Source organism: Pocillopora damicornis, chromosome 7 (assembly GCF_964200805.1).
Source record: "Pocillopora damicornis chromosome 7, jaPocDami1.2, whole genome shotgun sequence".
NCBI classification, from domain to species: domain Eukaryota; kingdom Metazoa; phylum Cnidaria; class Anthozoa; order Scleractinia; family Pocilloporidae; genus Pocillopora; species Pocillopora damicornis.
Window position 1 is genome coordinate 18,938,601 of NC_142676.1, and position 20,046 is coordinate 18,958,646.

A 20,046-nucleotide genomic window follows, 5' to 3' on the forward strand; every position below is an offset into this window, starting at 1 on the left:
GTGTGGAACCATCCATCAGGTGTTATACACTCTTCTGTAGCTTTGGGGTTATTCAAATAGCCTATCAATGAAACTAGAAAAGTGAAAATTGCTAACAGCTATCTGAGCAAAGACCTTGAAGGGCTTGAACCTTTACACTCTAACATCAGTATGCATATTCTCCATACTGTTCTCTATATATTTCCTTGGGTGCTAAGAAGGAGAATTTGCTTAACAAACGAGAGCATCTTTGGTTGGTGATCATTTCCTTTGTTCTAATGACCTTAATGTGTGATCCAACAGGGATATTGTAGGGAGAAATTGGCCTTGTAACCCCATAATTAACATTCCAGAATCACCTTAACTTATAAATAACCCTTTGCCTTCAAGAGAGACTAGCATCTAATTTCTCCTTACAATATCTCCCTAGAATCAAACATTAAGGTCACAAGAATAAAGGAAATGATCACCACCCTTGTACAATTTCATTATACTTTAAGTATACTTCGAGTATACTTTTTCTGTACTTTCCAGAAACGAAGTACATTTGAAGTATACTTAATTTAGAATTCAACAACAAAAAAAAGTATAAATGAAGTACATTAAGAAAATTGTGGTAAATGTACTTTATTTGTACTTCAAGTATACTTTTCTAAACCTTGGAATTTGCATTAAGGTTGCCATAGAAAAATTAATAAAGTATACTGTAAGTATACCTTTAAAACTTAATTACCAACAATCTGGCCTGCAAGTCTGCAATCTTGAAATCTCTACACAGATCCTTTAAAACTGAAATACTTAAAGCACTAAATTGAATATATGTTCAAAAATTATCCCAAAAAAGATTTTAAATCAGTAAAACACAATTGTCGAGAAGCAACATGACTGTTGAGATCTTTCAAGCAGTTTCTGTTTTTACACAGTTTGTCATCTGCTAAAGATAATCCTTGATACTTCATGCAAAAAGAGCAATAGTGGTGAAACTGGATAGGCTTCTTTAATTTCATAAAAAATTTCTTCACCAGATCCATTGACGACACACATTGATTTGGCCATGCACAATGAAGGCTGACTAGGGTCAACAAATCAACAAGAGCCAATCCAGTTAGACTGTGTCGAACAGCAAACGTAATAATTAATAACATACTGACAGAGATGGGTGCCCCACTGTATAAGGGAACATCCGCAGGTCCCCTACCTTGCTCATCAGTTTTTTCGTTACTAGCACTGCACTCTCCTCAGAATCGAAAGCCATAAGGTATTAAAAAATAATTCAAATAGTACGCGTGCTCTGATTGGCCATAAAACCATTTTACATGAGCGTATGTAAACACGGTTTTCGTTCTTCTTTCATAAGTTAATTTATAGAAGAAATGTAAAATGGTTTCCGTGTTTACATAGCCTTATGTAAACACTTGGGAGGTTGGGAGAACACTCGATAAGCTGGAAACCACTCCGCTTCGCGTCGTGGTTTCCTACGCTTATCTCGTGTTCTCCCAACCTCCCGTGTGTTTACATCAGGCTTTGTAAACACGGAAACCATTTTACATTTCTTCAATCTTCGATACCTTCTTGTTCATCTTCTACAAGTATCTCGGCTAGTTCTGAAGGCTTTTAAGGGTCGCATTGGTCGCCCTGCTCATGATCATGATCTTCGTATTGACTAAAATAACTCTCATAGTCATCCGTTTCGAAAGGAACAGCAGTCTGGCTTAACAAACTGTGTGATGGTTCACCAGTTTCCACATGTGTGAAGTCGCTTCTTGACTCCGTGCTGAGGTCGTCCGAAGGGCAAAGCAGTGGACGTCGGAAAGTTCTGCGGCCAACGCCGCAAGGTTGTTCGAGGTATTTTTAGCCCCGGTTGTGAAAGATACTGGTTGTAAGGTCCACGTAAGTTTCTCTTCTTCAGCTTTTTTTGCCGAAGAAGGATCCTCACTATTGTCCGCCATTTTTTTGTCACGCTCCGCTGACATCTAGTACAGTCGGCCTATAGACGGGATCTTATATATCAACAATATCTTATAATTTACAGTAATATAATACCTTTTAATTAACAATAGAAGGAAAACAACACCATCATTAAGGTATGGTGAAAGAAGTAAGTGAAATTGTTTTTTATTTATACAAAGTTCCAAGTTCATTTCACACGTGAAGATGCAGTCGTTGTCAGAATAAGCCCCAAAGTTTGTTGCATTTCAATGGCTAAATAAGCTTATAGAATGATCTGTTTCCATAATTAATCTGAGTTTGCAGACTCACTTGTGCTAATGCACTATAAAAGAAACCTAAACAGTTCTCAAATGGAAAGAAGGGGTAACATAATAAAATAATTATACCTTCGTTAATTAAAAACGCACCATATCTGCATCATGCTCTCTTTCTTAATTGTTCTAAAAAGTCGAGATCACTGTAATTCGATTTTTTATTTTGGTGTATAAGAATTATTTGTTTCCCGTTTTAGGATACTTTCTGGTGCAATTTATTGAGGACAATGTTAAGTTTATTGTGGATGAAACCGAACTGAGAAAGGAAGACAATATACAACTTCAGCATTGAACCTGGACAAAAAGTATCACCCATGTGTGGTTCTGAGCGAGAGTGGTGAGTTTCTGGCAATATTTTTTCGTTTATAATTCGTTTAGCTGTTTATATTTGTCATAATTACTGTTCGCAACAGTAAATTCATGTAAAGGTTCAGCCAAAACAGTTGCCTGCGTATTTGTTTAATGCATCCCTAGTCGTGGGTAAAAAAGGGTTATACTTGCCAGTCAAAAAGAGATGATAATACTGAAATTGCATGCGACTTAAATTAAATAACTGTAATGCACATTCATGTTCAACATAGGCAACAAGTATGACTTACATGCAAATCTTTTCAAGCCTTTGGGCCACAAATAAAGAATACAATAACAAGTGATTGTATCTAATGTGTTTAACGACTCCTAGACTGGGCTGCTAACTTTTGAAAACAGGAGCCCTAAAAATTTTCTTGGGCGACAGCCTTGTCAGTGGAAGGAGCATGTACATGGAAATTGATCAACCTGTCATTAATGAACACATATTTTGATGCTTGCAGATGATTGAACTGTCACCAGGAAGATGTATTTACATCTATGACAGCCATCTAACCAAGGCATATGCGAAGAAAACAGCAACAGCCACAGCTTGTTTTCTGCTAAGCTGTTTTCACAGAGATGATGAGCTTGTAGGGAGGAGTCTTGGAGGGAAAAATGGAAAACAGTGTGTCGATACAGACATTCTTGAGAGCATCTTGAGTAAGTATAATCATAACTTAACAATTATACTTATTACAATAATAAAAATATTTACACTGCATGAGTCTTCGAAAGGGCAGTTTAATTCAGTGAATTGCAACTCTTAAAATTTTGACAGAAAAATTTTTTTTCTAAATTCAGATGCATTTATAGAAGTTGTCAATAACATGGTTTTGAAGTGCAAGAATTAACATATACAGAAACAGTAAGATGTTGATCAATGATCAGAATTTTAATACTGCTTTTACATATAATATTATAAAATATTTCAAATAGTACACGCGCTCTGGTTGGCCATAAAACCATTTTACATGAGCGTATGTAAACACGGTTTTCGTTCCTCTTTCATTAGTTGTTTTATAAAAGAAATGTAAAATGGTTTCCGTGTTTACATAGCCTGATGTAAACACTTGGGAGTTTGGGAGAACACTCGATAAGCTGGAAACCACTCCACTTCGCGTCGTGGTTTCCTACGCTTATCTTGTGTTCTCCCAACCTCCCAAATGTTTACATCAGGCTGTTTAAACACAGAAACCATTTTACATTTCTTCACTGTACATTGGTCCAGTGGTTAGTGCGCTGGACTCTGGGTCGAAGGGCCCGGGTTCAAGTCCTACCAGGGACATGTCGCTGCATCCTTAAGCAAGATGCTTTACCCACTTTGCTTCGTCTCTCGGATAAGACGTAAAGCCGGAGGTCCCGTCTCTTAAAAAAAAAAAAAAAAAAAAAAAAAAAAAGGGGGGGGGGAAAAGGGGTAAGAGACGTTAATTTCCCACTCACGAGATTACTGTGTGCTGGATGTCCTCCCCTGGGGTGGGATGGGAGGGAATTAATGTAAACCGCCATGAGACAGTATGTGATATGTGCGGTATATAAATAATAATAATAATAATAATAATAATAATTTTGTTGTCAATCAGCATTTACAGCTGTCCACTAGCTTGTATAAAACACACTAAAGATGAAAAGCCTTTGATAGTGTCCCTAAAATAGCTTATTGCTTATACAACTATATGTAATAAAAGTATAGGGAACTTAAGTATAGATTTTGAGATGGCAATGGCAACAGCAACCACAATAAGTTTACTTTTATTCCAGTAGTGCTTGTTACAAACTTTTCTCTTCTGTAGCATTTATCTTAAAATGCTTAAAGCCTTTATCATTATCATTCGTGGTTCAGGTATACTAAAAGCAGTTGCCTTAATTCTGATCACCATTCCCATCTCAAGAATGTCTTTGCTAGCTGTCTAATTCTGAAAGTACTTACAACTTCACTGTTTGCATTAAATAAACAAAATTTGAAAGTGGCATGGGATCAACAACATACAAAAAGTGCAGTTGACTTACCTGAAATTAATAAAAAAAAAGTTTAAATAATCTGTAAAAGTGGTTGCCCAAAGAAATTAGTCACAGGGATCATATTTGGCTATGTTCTTGAAATCATTAGCTTCTCTAAGCCTTCCCTATTCGTATTTCTTTGTAGGTTACACAAGAAAGAAGTTCCCAGACATTACATCTGATAGTGGGGTCAAAATAGTATTAAGGAACAAGATAAACAGTCTTGAAGCTAAGTTAAAAAAAAAGACAGTCCAAGTTGTTGATTAATGAAAAATGTGAAAAAAGCTTCTCAAAACACCTGTTTAAAATCTATCTTAGACACAGTGATGGAATTATCAATGACAATTTTAAATCTTTATAATATATATTGTATAGTAATTGCTAGAAACAAGAAGACAAGATGGTTAGTTTATTTCAGTTTAAAGAAATCTAGCCATTACTGCACTGTTGCTGTGCATGATTATATATTTTTAAACAATTAATATATTTTCTATCAAATTCAGTGAGTTCCAATTAACTTGCTTGATCAGAGTAGAGGTACTTTTTTTTATAATATTGTGAAAACCTCTTTTTCAGTCAGATTTTCTTTTTTCTGAGTGTACATTTGTATTGCATAAGTCACGTTTATACATTGATAACAATAAATATGTTACCACTATAGATTGATTAAGCCTGTGTTTCAGTTATATTTAATTATACATGTATGCATGAAGTATACTTAAGGTATCACTATGAACTCAAAACCCATGAAAATCTTGTGAAATAATTCATTGTAAATTCACAGATTTTTCACAGGATTTTCATGGTTAAATCAATGACATTTTCATGGTCTCAGTGCCATGAAAAAGACCTGAAAAATCCCATGAAAAACCTGTGAAAATTTCCATATTCACGACCCATGAAATATTGAGTAAAGTGACCTAGAAGCCATGAAATACCCATGAAAATGGCATTTCATGGCCTTTTCAAAGGTACTGAGAAACCCATGAATTTCAAGCCCAAAATTTCATGGTGTCAAAGTTCATTAGTTTTTAATGGGTTGCAGCAAATCATGACCCATGAATATCCTGTGAATATGTAAAAAATTCATTGACCATGAAAATTTTCCTTGAATTTTCATGGCCTCTACATGGTTTTTTCATGGCACATGAAAGTTAATTGCCAGTTAGTTTTCATGGGGTTGTTAGGAATATGCAAGCACCATGAAAATTCTTTGGAAACCCAATGAATTTGGAATTAAAAATTCTTCACTTTTCTTGTACCAAAGACTGTACTACAGCATATAGCTTGCAGTATACCATAACTGTAATACATACACTATCACTTAAATTATACACTGAAGAACTAACCTATCTGTGAAACTTCTTGGTCCTGTTGTACAAGCACACACACATGAAAGACATGACCAGAAGTCTGGATTCTCTGATAGTTTATTTTGTTTCACCAGCTGTACATAAATATTACTTTAGGATTCCAAAATTGTGATAATTCAGTTTACACTTTCTTAAATAAAAAAGTTGGTATGAAATTTTCTGCATAAAATTAAGATGTTAATGATTTTTAGCTCTATTTTGATATCACTGATTTTCCTTGTGGAGACAGATTCTGCTCCTATATTTCTGTTTTTTTAAACTATTTTGAAGGTATATTATAAATAAATTTGATGTGAAAAATATTTGGACGAAATTATTGAAAATATACTCACTGGTTTGATGTATTTTTGTCTAAACTTCAAATATCATTTCCTTCGTCTAATATCATGTGTAAAATGTTATGGACAGTTATTATAATGTCTATTTATGTAACAGCATTCATGTAAATTTCTTGATATGTTTTACACTTGTGATCAATACTCTCAAGGTAACTAACAACAAAACAATTACCAACTTTCTGCACTCTTGCATGTGTGAAGATATATCTATGGCTGACTACATATGTCAGCGTGTCTCTGTTTTGGCCACCTGAATGTGCCATCCTTCTTTCGGTTATCATTACTATTTGCATCTTCATCATCATTTGGACCAAGATAGGCTGCTTTAGCAAGTTTGCTTTTCCTTTCATCAGTTTTGTAGACCAACACTCTTCACTGTTTGCAAAATAAAGGGAGCACATCAACAGTTATCTAAGAGCCTTTCTTATGTACGTAGTAAACCTAGAAATGGATAACTCGCCAAAACAGGTTCTTTTCAACATGAAGCCGTCAGATACTAAGCGACGCACTGTGGAAGTGAGGTGAGGTATTTCGTATTCAGAATTTGACTGTATTTTTTATTCCTAAGAACGGTCGTAAGTATTTCCATACAAACTCTTGTGATGTTTCGCCAGATGATCACAGAATAAAAATTTTCAAGTTAAATCAATAGTTAGCACGCGCGCTCCGATGTTTACGCGTAATTAGATGACCAAGCTTGAACTTACCCCTTCGAGTTGTAATGCACATCGATAACTTCATCTTGAGGAAACCTCTTTGAAAAAACTTTTCAGACGGTTCATTGCGTTGATCTGGAAAAAAGAGACTGCTACACAAACACTACGAGAAATGCAATTGGAATGGAACCATTCCGTTCGAGGTACGAAAAAAACCGCCACTTTTTCGTGAATCACGTGTACTTTCACGTGGTGACCTTAGGTCATCGCAGCCATCATAGGTCAGCGGTCACATAGTGACCTCACAGGTAATCGTGTTCGACGTTACGAAATGACTCCGAAGAGGTCTCGTTGCTCCGTCTGTAATCTTACAAAATAAAGCAGCACAAAAAGCTGTTCGGTATTTGGAATTCGAAGCAAGTAACAATCGACAGGACATCAGAGTCCAAGAAAGTCAGAGCTGACATCGACAGTGATTCCTGTGAAAGCGATCACAAAATCAACAACGATGTTGTAGAAGGCAATCTCAATGAATACATGAAGGTAACGTTTCATCCCGACTGAGAAGATGGCCTGACTCTGTTAACCGGCGACTCTATGAACGAGGTAAAAATAGCATTTTTTTCAGGTTACATTTGAACACTATTCAAAGTTCCAAATTGAGGTGACAAAGTGATTGATTTTTCATTGTTTTGTTCCACATTTCGTGTAGATGCAATGCGTACTATTGCTGTGCAAGTTAAGCATCTGTACTCTGCAGGTGCCTTACGGGAAAAGCCCTAGAAGATTCCTCAGTCGTAAGAATGTAAGAGAAGGCCTTGAACAGGTTTCCAGAGTCATGGCTAACAATCAAAGTCAGCAGTGAGGTAGAAAAAAAATCAACAAAGTCGTCCAGGCATGGCGAAGGCAAAACTGCCCCAAAAAATCAAAGCGAGGATCAAACATCTGGGTCATTGCCTCCAGCCCCATTTGTCTCAACAAAGGAGCAAATTGAAGATCCATTGTTTTTAGTCATTGTTTTGTGATTTCCTGTACATTTTACGTTAACAAAGGCCACTTAAGATGTTTAGGGACATTTTCATTCGACAGTTTTCGCGCTGTACACCAAAATTCCATCAGTGGATAAATTTATAACAAGTCAGTTCCACGGATCATGAAAGTCAGCTCGTTGATAAATCAGTGACTGTGATGAACTCATTAATACCACTTTTAATGGCCTATGGATACATCAATGAAATTCATGGGCAACAGATTTCAGGGAATATTCATGGCCCATTAATTTTGTTCTCCCAAAACAAATAAATTGTTAGCCCATGAAATGCTGTTTGATTGCAATTCATGGGCATGAAATTCATTCTGATGACTTTCTGGGGAAACTAATGGGTCATGAAAGTAGACTTTGAAGAAATTCATGGGTCATGAAAGTAGGCATATAACGAAATCCATGGGTCATGAAATTAATTCTGGTGACTTTCATGGCAAATCAATGGGTCATAAAAATAGACTTTGAAGAAATTCATGGGTCATGAAAAAAATTCCCCTAATTCATGGAAAATTCAGGGCTAAAAATAACCCCATGAAATTTCATTTTGCAGTATTCATGGGCCATGAAATGATCTTCATGGGTTTTTCACATGAAATTCATGGAATTTTCATAAAACTACAGTTCATAGTGTATATACTTTAAGTATACTTTAAGTATACTTCCTTTAAAGCATACTTCAAGTAAACTTCCATTAAGGTATACTTTAAGTATACTTTTTAGGTGGCCAAAAGTTGTGTACTTAAAGTATACTTCTGATAAGTATACTTCAAGTATACTTTAATGAAGTATACTTTTTAAAGTGTTGATCACTCATTTAAAGTATACTTTAAATGCACTGAATTTCTACAAGGGTAATCAGCATATAGCATGCAATAAAATGGCATTGGCAGAGATTAGATAGATTTCTTTTTCAAGTTTTTTAGTTGGTTGAAATCTCTAAATATTTGATACTCTAATGAATTTTGAAAGCATTATTTGGGGAAAATTCTACAAAAATCGTTCAGCTGCCAGGCATATTAAGCCAAAGGGTAGTTTTATATGCAGATTAATTTGATTGTGGCTTTTTACTTTTTTCTTTGCTTTCAGCGAAGACAGCACTATTGCAATTGTATCTAAAGCAACCCAAGTGGGGAGAAAAACACTTTACCACCTTTTAAAACATCTAGAACCTTTCTAGATTGTATGTTACAATGAAAATAACTTCATATCATTACCAAACCTGAACTTTGAATTATCATGTCAAGAACTGCAGTTCATCCGAACAATATTTCTCACCTTGACCAAGGGCCACCACTTTTGGAAGACGTTTCTAAACAGCATTGGTAAGTTCTGCTCCTAGAGGTGCCGCACTGCTTATGATGGTATCAATACTGGTTAGGTCATAGTTATCCACCAATGGATGCTTGGTCAAGAATGTAACAATAGGTGGCACAAGATACAAAACATGGATCTAGAATAGAAATTTAATAAAAATTGAGAGTTTTAAGCATTGCTTATGTTGAAATGATAAACTAATAATTGAACTTATACATCACTTAATATGAAGCTTCAACATTCCTGCCCCACCGTGGCAGAGCTTCTCTAGTTGGTGATCATTTCCCTTATTCTCATGACCTTAATGTGTGATTCAGGGGTGATATTATAAGGAGAAACTAGATGCTACTCAGTTGAAGGGGTTAAAGGGTTAACAAAGTCAGGTGAAAATGAAACATTTTGAAAAAAGAATTGAAGCTGAAAATGTAAGTGAGGGTAAAAGTGCTAGATTTCTAAAGTAAATGTGCAGTGGAAGTACAAAGAAAATTGATTTTGCTTTGATTCAACAAGGGTTCAAGTTGTCAAGCTAATTAAGATTCAATTCTAGAAACACTAAATGTTTTTTTGCATGCATGCCTTGATGCACTTATAATTAGTACATTAACTGTAACAGTTTTGGAATTTAGAAACGAACATTGCAATCTTGTACAAGTTTTAGCATGTGCCCTCCCTCAAATTTCTGCATGCAGACAAGTTTCCCTCCACGATAAAGATATTGTGACATTACCACCACCATGCCAAATATGTGGAAAAATTGCAGATTAGTCCAAGGGTTGTTCCTCGCTGAGGTTGAGGCATAAAATTCTCATGCATGATAATACACAACTGTGAGACTATGTTGTGATGTGTGAGCATAACTCCTTTTGGAAAACCTGTGGTACCGTTAGGGTATGGCATAGTACAGATGGCTTCTTTTGGATTAATTGCAACATTGTCTGGAAAGGTCACTCCATCATCACTGAGAAGAGATGCCCATGGTTCACATCCCTCTGCTTCACCAATAACAAACACTTCCTTAATTCCTGCCTCTGTCGCAGCTTGTTTAGCCCTGTCTGCAATCTCAGGCACAGTCAGAATATATTTAGGAGCAGAGTTCTTAAGCTGGTAAGCAATCTCCTTTTCCGCGAAAGTAGGATTTAAAGTTGTAACTGTCCCACCAACAGCGATAACTCTAAAAAATGAAACAGGCTACTCTGGCACAGAGCAAAAACATCTCCTTTCTAAAAACCCATTCTTGTAAGTGCTGAGGCAAACTTTTTCACTGATATACAGAGTTCACTGTAAGTGTACGATTTCTCTGAGGCTCCATCTATCTAAAAAAAGGTTCCAAATTTAAGATTACAAGCTAACCTAAAAACTTCTTAGTCCAGTGGGCAGGGCCATGCCAGAATCAAAGCTTCTGTTTTGGGTGGGAGGTCTCAGGTCTTCATTTTCCTTTCACTTTGTCCCGGGGTGAACAAAAAACATTCAGTCAAGTTCTTCTTTATCCAATTTATCATTCAAGGCTGGACACAAATTTTAGTAAACTTTTGGTAAATCTTGGAATACCTCCTGGACTACACGTCATTGCTATGTCACACAATCTTACAAAAACTAGACTTCGTGACAACGTCACCACAAACTTAGGACAGTTTACCATAAAATATTTAATGATCTTAAATGTTTTTAAACGATATTTCCGGACGCATTTAAGTCTGCATTTTCATTTGATTGTCTTTAAATTGCCTTAACTATTTAGTTTACTAATTTCGTTATGGGTTTACTAAAGCGTGACCGCTTTAAAACAATAGGTTGTTTTCAAACACGAGTAAACATTCCGGTAGTCTGTACATAGAGCTCACCAGTTATCATTTTTGACGTTGACAGAAATGAATATGCAGATATCAATATCAACTCTATAATTGTTCCTCTGTTTTCACTTCGCTAAGCAATTGAATTGATCGTCTAGAAAACGTTCCAAGTTTCCCTCAACAAAACACGGAAGTGTTTTCTGGTGCTATTTCAGCTCAATAATGTACTTTATAAGACACTCTTGAAGCTTTCCTGCTATCTCATTAATAAAGAATACACTGGCCTAAAAACACTTTGTCTCGCTTACTGTTCGCTCGAGTTCATCCCAGGAGGTCCGTTTTCAATCTATTCGGTCGTTAGAAAATGTTGGCGGTCAACGAGAATCACTTGCTTATTCGCGTAGTCGCCATGCTAATCATGCTAATTTGATTCAAATTAACACCTCACATCACATGCAGTTTAACCATCCATATCGTTTTAAATATGCTAATTCTGCTAACCTGATCACTGTACCACAAAAACCATGTTTATCGCCGCCTCTGTGTTCTACTTCAAAGAATCTACATTTTTGTTTACTTAACACTAGATCAATTAGAAACAAAGCCATGGCAGTGAAAGACTTTGTTGTTGACAATGATATCGATATACTCGCGATGACTGAGACATGGCTTCGTCCTGGTACTAATGACTCTGTGGAAATTAGCACCTTGTGTCCTACGGGATATAGAGTGACACATATACCGATCTTATTCTGCTGGCGGTGGAGTTGGAATAATATTTAAGAACAGCATTCGTTTAAACATCTCTCTCACAGATGAATATCACTCTTTTGAATTAATGGATTTTCACCTACGCATGGTGCGTTATGTAAAAATTCTGCTTGTCTATCGACCTCCTGGCTTGTCAACATCGTTGTTCTTAGAGGAATTTTCTAAGCTTTTGGAACACATTACTGCCGATCTACGACATAAGCGATTGTTAATTGTTGGTGACTTTAATATCCATGTAATGCTACTGCTAGACAATTTCTGGACTTGCTGGACTCCTTTGATCTCGTACAGCATGTCAGAGAGAAAACACATTCTAAAGGACACACTCTTGATTTAGTAATATCTAATGCAATGGATCATTTTGTTAACGACGTTAAAAAAACTGATCCTGTCATCTCTAATCACTTGGCTGTTCATTCAACTCTACACCTAGAAAAGCCCAGATTTGTAAAGAAGGTTGTCTCTTCTCGAAATCTACGCCGTATTGATATGAATTCTTTCCGAAGTGATATTGAAAGTTCTGTTCTTCTTCAACATCAAGATGATCTTCATGTAGTTGTGAATAATTATGATGAAGTCTTACGATCACTACTGGACAAGCATGCTCCTGTGAAAGAACGAGTTGTCACTGTCCGTCCATCTGCGCCCTGGTACACAGTTGAAGTCACTGCTGAGAGGCGGAAACGAAGACAACTTGAACGTAAATGGCGAACATCAAGACTCCCTACTGACCGCATACGTTATGTACACCAATGTAACGTTGTGATCAATCTGATTAAGTATCTTAAGTCGGAGTACTATTTGTCTATTATTAAAGAAAACTCTGGTAATCAAAAAGTTTTGTTCAAAACTGTTCAAAAGCTACTTCAAAAGCCAACTGCTAACTACTATCCACCCTCCAAAAACGACCGTATGCTTGCTGATGAATTTGCTACCTTTTTCACTACTAAGAATGATACACTACATAATGATCTCCTTGTTAAAAAGAAAGCTCTTATTTACTCTGCTGATTGTGTCACTGATGAGGTACTCACAATGTCTTCGATTAAATTTTCAACTTTTACTGAGATGAAGCTTGATGACATCAGGGAACTAACTGCAACACTGTACTCGAAGTCCTGTGTCTTGGATCCATTACCATTCTCTATTATCAAACAATGTATAGATCTATTGCTGCCTACTATTGCTAACATCATCAACCTCTCTCTTCGTGATGGCTGCATGCCTGCGTGTTTGAAATCTGCAGTATTGTCACCCCTGCTCAAGAGACCTGATGCAGACTTTTCACAATTCAAGAACTTTAGACCTATCTCCAATTTCAAAGCGCTATCAAAGATTATTGAGAAAAGTGTTGCTCTCCAGTTAACCAACTATCTGATGAACAATAACCTACTTGAAACTTTCAGTAAGTCTATAAAGTTCATCATTCTACTGAAACTGTCATGGTGAAGGTGCAAGATGATATTCTGCATGCAATTGACAGAAACGAAGCCGTTGTACTACTTATGTTAGATTTATCTGCTGCATTTGACACGTGTCTCATGAAATACGACTGGATAGGCTGTCTCAATGTTATGGTGTAACAGGGTCTGTGCTGAAATGGTTTGCATCCTACCTATCATCTCGTACACAATTTGTTCAAATTGAATGCTCAAGATCTTCGTTACGTGAACTTAATTGTGGTGTACCGCAGGGTTCTGTCCTTGGGTCTCTGTTATATGTTCTGTACACTTCACCAGTGGCTGATATCATAAAGAGACACAATCTTATGTATCATCTCTATGCTGATGACACTCAGCTTTATGTATCATTTAAATTAGGAAGTGATGACCTTCTCTCCTCAGTAAAATCTAGAATTAAACTATGTGTACAGGAAATCAACAATTGGATGATTCTTAATGGTCTTAAGTTAAATGAGGAAAAAACCGAGCTGCTTCTACTCAGTTCACGTTATCGGCCCAGTCCCTCATTGGAATTCGTTCGTGTTGGGGGTGAAACTATTCAACCATCCTCTTCTGTTCGCAATCTTGGAATGATACTCGATCCCAGTGCTGGTATGGAAGACCACATTAAAAAAGATATCCAAAACATGTCATTTCCATCTAACTAATATTAGTAAGATCAGAACATATTTGGATCGTGAATCTGCTGAAGCAATTATTCATGCTTTTGTGACCACTAACTTGGACTACTGTAATGCGATTCTACATGGATTACCTAAAGCTCTCTTAGACCGCCTACAGCTAGTTCAGAATAGGGCAGCGCGCATTGTAACATTCACAAAGAAGTATGAACATATAACTCCCATTTTAATAGATTTACCTTGGTTGCCTGTTGAATACCGTATTACTTATAAAATCTTATTGTTATTATATAAGGCTATCAATGGACTTTCACCAAGTTATATATCCAATTTGCTCAGCTTTTGTACCAGCTCCTACTCTTTGCGTTCGTGTTTGAATAAGCTACTTCAAGTCCCGAGATCTAAGCCTAAGTCTTATGGTGATCGAAGATTTTCTCTTGCAGGACCTAAATTATGGAACAGCATACCCGCATCTTTAAGAAATGCCGATTCCTTGAATTCTTTCAAAAAACACTTAAAGACATTGATTTGTAAATATATTTCTATTTAATTTCCATGCTTATATATGTAGTTGTTAGATTTTTTAGTGTTTTTTAATACATTTTGTGATATTGTTAGGCGCCTAGAGCAATTAGTGATATAGACGCGATATAAATAAAGTTATTATTATTATTATTGTCCGCGTATCACTCGATATTTACCCCACAAAAATAAAAAAGAAATATCGTGGTTACTTACCACTGCAGTATCGTCTCCATATTCTTTGAACTTGCTGAGCACGAAATCACTGAGAGATATAACTGCCCTCTCTACTGGCCATTGTACATAACCCTTTAGTTTTCCTGTGGCCTCGCTATTCCACGCACAGTATCATCAATAAATCCGAGAAAATTACTTAATTGAGTACCAAGACGGTGCAAAGCCTCTGCGTAACTGTACAGCTGGTCAGACTGTAAAAAGAACTGATCCAAGCTGCGAAGTCGACTGACGGTTATGATTATCGTAAATAAAATCGATCATAGTGTTGAAGATTTAGCAGAGCTCTATCTGATTACTGCCAAAGCAGGGTACCATGCCTGTGTATTTACAAGGTATACCAACCTCTTCAACAAAATGCACGGGCCCTCCATCCCACTACAAACTGTTCTATGCACCGATGTAATTTTTCGGGAATTCCTAAATATTCACATAATTCAGAAAGATCTTTCTTCGCAAATCTGCGCTCGGTCTTACAGTCCACATCGTATGTTTAATCTCGAGCTCACTTTCGTGACGGTGTGAACGAAGCACCAGTGTTCCATAATGCCTATCCCGTGCCTCTCTCGTCTCCGTTTGACTTAGTTACCCCTCCCCTCCCCTCCCATGATTTCAGGTCTGTTCAAGTTCCTTTCCGCTTCCGCAGGGACACTATGGAGCTGCTGTAAGATTTCTATTCTACAGAAAGGTTACCTGATTATGAGTAAAATCATTTGACAACTATATGTACGTAAGCTCCGGAAAAAAAGCAACCGTGCTGTCATCAAGAAATGCAAATTCAGTTCAGCTTGAAATCGCTTCAGTGAACATGCCGGCTAAAAATAACATGACTAAATTAAAGTAACTGTGTGTCCTTCAAGCGACTTTTAGGTTCCTAATTCGCTAATTACACAGAGCATTCGCTAACTTACGCTTTTTGTAAAAAAAAAGAGACGCTGCGAAAATAATATTGGCGACTCTTTTTCAATTCTTTAATAAAGGGGGTAAGTTTCTAAAGAAACTGTGGTGCTGCGTCGGTGGGAGAGTATAGCAAGTAATTTAGTGTTAACAACTGGGTTGAAACGTAAAAATGCCACCGTAAAGAGTTAAGCGGCTGACGTTTCGAACGTTAGCCTTCTGTCAGAACGATTGACGAAGGGCTTACGCTCGAGACGTCAGCCTTTTAACTCTTTACGGAGGCCAATTTACGTTCTCAACTCAGTTGTTAACACTAAATTAATTTATTCTTCAGTTCATTAAGAAAGATGCAAGCCTAGGCACATTTTCGCCCTGTGACGCATTTAAAATTCCAGACTTGACCGCACGCTATTTTGCCTTTAAAAACATTTTCGCTTCCCTAAAAGACTTTCACTGCGGCTAAATACGGCTTATGAGCAAACAACCCTTCACAGGAGAGGCTCAAGAACGCTTCGGAAAGCGCAAATTTCGCAAATGACGTCATCATCACTAAAAGGTCAAGCGACTGGAAGGGAATTTCTCGAACGCGCAACAATATTTTCAAGGTTGCAACCATTGAATTTTCTCAACAGCGTAATGCTTTTAAGACCGCCGAAGTCTACGGCGAAATTTCGAAAACATCCATTGGCTGTAACAGTCATTCTACTTTCTCGAGCCACCAAAGGAAGACCGCAACAGGTTTTATTGACTGCAAGTACAAGACAAGTAACTTCTATGGTTCCTTGACTAGACTGTTTCACGAAGAAAGGACTCGAATAATTTTGAAGCGTAGCGAAATGAACAAAACTCAACAAGGGGTCATGAATAAATCAAACATTGCGAAGACGGAAGCTTTTCGCGCTGACTTTCAGAGAATCATTTAAGTGATCATCGCTAAAAAGGACATTGTTTTCAGTCGAAGTTGACAAATGTATGCTCTAGGCTACGTGAAGACTTCAACATACTAGAAATAGACGGAAATAATTGCACCCATGAAAAAAACGCCAGTCGCTGCCATAGTGGAACAGACTTGCTTTGGACTGCATCACTTGAGCGTCAAAGCTTTGATACGTGTTGATAGCTAGCCCAAGACCAGGTTGCACAGGCCAATGAAATTAATGATGAACACCTGTCGGCAAAGCAGAACTGAGCGGACTCGGGCGCCATCGACAAGTAAGCTCTTAATGCACATCTCTATCGTCTCCAAACGTGCGGTAAGTAGGCATTTTACTATCTCTACTCCTGTATTAGCATGGCTTTCTGAGGAAAAACCCAGAGAAATACTAAGACCTGATTGATTTCTAAACCATAGCAAAATAAATTGGACGAAGAAGCGAATGCTTTCCTCTTGTAAGACATCAAACGTGTCTTTCAAAGGCGGGCCACAGTACTATGTAATGGATAGCTTAGTGGCTGTTTTCTTCAAGTTTTTATCTTCTACGTTTCTCACCACCAGCTCATGAGTTTTTTTTTTCATCTTTTAAGCCTTTCTGTTGGAATAATCATAACGCAAACCGTACCGAAGAAAGAAAGAAGAAAGAACTGTAGGTGAGTAAAGAGCGTCTACATCAAAATACAAATTTGATTTCTGGCATTTTTTCCTCTGCTTATTCTCGATTTTTGATTCTTGAAAGGTCAGGCAAGTGCTTCAGTTGCATGGCTTTCTAAGGAAAAACCCAGAGAAATACTAAGACCTGATTGATTTCTAAACCATAGCAAAATAAATTGGACGAAGAAGCGAATGCTTTCCTCTTGTAAGACATCAAACGTGTCTTTCAAAGGCGGGCCACAGTACTATGTAATGGATAGCTTAGTGGCTGTTTTCTTCCAGTTTTTATCTTCTACATTTCTCACCACCAGCTCATGAGTTTTTTTTTCATCTTTTAAGCCTTTCTGTTGGAATAATCATAACGCAAACCGTACCGAAGAAAGAAAGAAGAAAGAACTGTAGGTGAGTAAAGAGCGTCTACATCAAAATACAAATTTGATTTCTGACATTTTTTCCTCTGCTTATTTTCGATTTTTGATTCTTGAAAGGTCAGGCAAGTGCTTCAGTTGCCTTCATGCCTCTATGTAAAATCTTATTTTTTATATTCTACACCATTATAAAACGAGGAAGTGTACTCTTTCTCCACGCCAATTAGTTCTTAGAACTGTTTGGGTGTCCCAAATTCCACACAAATAACATAGTATTTATATGTTATTTTCTTCCCGTCCTTCTTTATTTCTTTGATATCCTTAGTAACAACGTATTGTAAATTACTTTGGTTTCTTTTTTCGTTTTATTGCACTGTATTCTATTTATTGATGTTTGCAACACTACTGCAATAATTATAACCTTCTCTAATACACTCTAATAAGAGCGAGTGAAATATTCAAAGCCAAAACAAGAAATAGAACGAGTGGTTGTTAGTAGAGTTTTAGCTCCTAATAATCCTTTTTTATTATTATTTTTACATCGCTCCATAGTCAATGGATGAGCTTGTTGACAGATTCAGAGCCTTGACTCTTGAGGATCAGCATGCAAGGGTGAGTCAAATATTCGTACTCAAAACGATAAATATAAAGAGTGGTTGCTAGTGGAGTTTTGATTTCGAATAATTTTTTAATGATTATTTTACATCACTCCGTAGTTAATGGATGAGCTTGTTGACAGATTCAGAGCCTTGACTCTTTAGGATCAGCATGCAAGGGTGAGTCAAATATTTGTACTCAAAACGATAAATATAAAGAGTGGTTGCTAGTGGAGTTTTGATTTCGAATAATTTTTTAATGATTATTTTACATCACTCCTTAGTTAATGGATGAGCTTGTTGACAGATTCAGAGCCTTGACTCTTGAGGATCAGCATGCAAGGGTGAGTCAAATATTCGTACTCAAAACGATAAATATAAAGAGTGGTTGCTAGTGGAGTTTTGATTTCGAATAATTTTTTAATGATTATTTTACATCACTCCGTAGTTAATGGATGAGCTTGTTGACAGATTCAGAGCCTTGACTCTTTAGGATCAGCATGCAAGGGTGAGTCAAATATTCGTACGCAAAACGAGAAACATAAATAGTGGTTGCTAGTTGAGTTTTGACTTCTAATAGTCCTTTTATATTTTTTCTACTGACATCAAAGAGGCAACAAATATCCTGAGGAAAACAGATTATTCTGAGGAATAACAGAAACGTTGTAAAATTCCAAAAATCAAGAAAAAATGTTTACTTCTCCTTGACATAGTTAGTCTGTAAATGATTCACACCGGAGACAGAACATCCTACTTCTGAAAAGTTGAATTGTCAATTTTCTTCTAAAGGTTACATCAATCTAATTTCTCCAGTGATTCTCAAAAACTCTCTTCGTGTGTTGACTGCTTCAAAACCTTCACCTTTTTTTTCTCAATTGACAGATGCAGTAGTTATTCAGTCCTCAAGACGACATGCCTGAGGGAGGACACTATCTATGCATTTGTTTAGAGATTAGTTCAATCTTTGATCTGTAACAAAGTTTCTATTAAACGCTCTGATATCCACTTTTTCTGCAATACCAGAAGTTTTGTCGTATTTTCATGGTCCACTGTTTCTCTACTAAAGAGACAAGAAAGACCTTTGAATTGTAAGCAACCTCGGGAGGTGCGTATCCTTCCACAGTCGTAACGTTAATTGCTTAGCCACTTATTATTTTCCTGGTCGTTGCCTCATCCGACATAAATAACCAAAATATACTCGCATCAGCACGAGCCCACTGTATAGACCTTGTTCACACATCAAGATTATGCGCATCAAGAGATAATTTCATGAAACCACGAAAATCGCGAGAGCTAGAAAGACCTTTCAATACAACGAGTTGTTACAAAGAATGAAATTCAGTCATAGTCCAATTGGTATTTCAATTGTTCGTAATTAACAAAGCACTTAGATAAACAAGTGTACTATTCAAAATTACTGTTTCGTAAACACCTCTATAAAGCCTATCAAATCACAGGCTTAATTACTTCCTGTGCTCATTCTATGAGACTAGAAGAGTTATATTCATAATAAACAAATGAACAAAACAAATAAAAACTTCGCCTATTTAAATTTATTTATCCTTTCCAGTTGACCGCATGACATGCACGGATTAACAAAGATAACTATTGGAGCAATTTCAAAGGCCAGTTGCATTCAATAGACCTTTATCACGCAGCGCCATCTTGGAGTGCGTGGCGCACCAAAGCGAGGCTGGGCGGGCATAAGGTTTGACGTTGTGTTACATTAGTGTTCTGAGTGGAGATGGCCCTCGATCATTGTTGCGTTAATTTCTGTAGTAACGACAAACGAAAAAAAAGTGGTGAGAATTTATCTTTCTTCAACTTCCCTCCAAACGATTTATTGAGATCGAAATGGATTGGCGCTATAAGGCGAGGT

At 36.8% G+C, this 20,046-nt stretch overlaps 1 protein-coding gene, 1 long non-coding RNA gene and 1 pseudogene across 3 annotated transcripts; 2 read left to right on the plus strand and 1 right to left on the minus strand.

The window, feature by feature from the left end:
• Window positions 1-2,487: 2,487 nt before the first annotated feature.
• On the plus strand, window positions 2,488-4,993 carry LOC149043021 (uncharacterized). Its single transcript, XM_089211953.1, has 3 exons — window positions 2,488-2,580; window positions 3,056-3,254; window positions 4,738-4,993. The coding sequence occupies exons 2-3, from the start codon at window positions 3,056-3,058 to the stop codon at window positions 4,857-4,859; spliced, it is 321 nt and encodes a 106-aa protein (XP_089068079.1). The 5' UTR covers window positions 2,488-2,580; the 3' UTR covers window positions 4,860-4,993.
• A 4,291-nt stretch (window positions 4,994-9,284) lies between these two features.
• On the minus strand, window positions 9,285-15,092 carry LOC149043022 (uncharacterized; annotated as a pseudogene).
• A 1,559-nt stretch (window positions 15,093-16,651) lies between these two features.
• LOC149043023 (uncharacterized) lies at window positions 16,652-18,357 on the plus strand. Of its 2 annotated transcripts, XR_016188316.1 has the most exons (5): window positions 16,652-16,868; window positions 17,140-17,202; window positions 17,543-17,605; window positions 18,124-18,183; window positions 18,288-18,357. It is a non-coding gene; the product is annotated as an uncharacterized LOC149043023 (long non-coding RNA). The 2 variants fall into 2 exon arrangements; XR_016188315.1 differs by lacking the exon at window positions 16,652-16,868 and having other exon boundaries at window positions 17,078-17,202.
• Window positions 18,358-20,046: the final 1,689 nt, after the last annotated feature.

Excerpts from the sequence above, each read along its gene's own strand:
- LOC149043021 (XM_089211953.1), top strand. The coding sequence starts at position 3,056 with ATGATTGAACTGTCACCAGGAAGATGTATTTACATCTATGACAGCCAT. Across the intron at positions 3,255-4,737 it reads CATTCTTGAGAGCATCTTGA|GTTACACAAGAAAGAAGTTC; the intron begins GTAAGTATAATC and ends ATTTCTTTGTAG.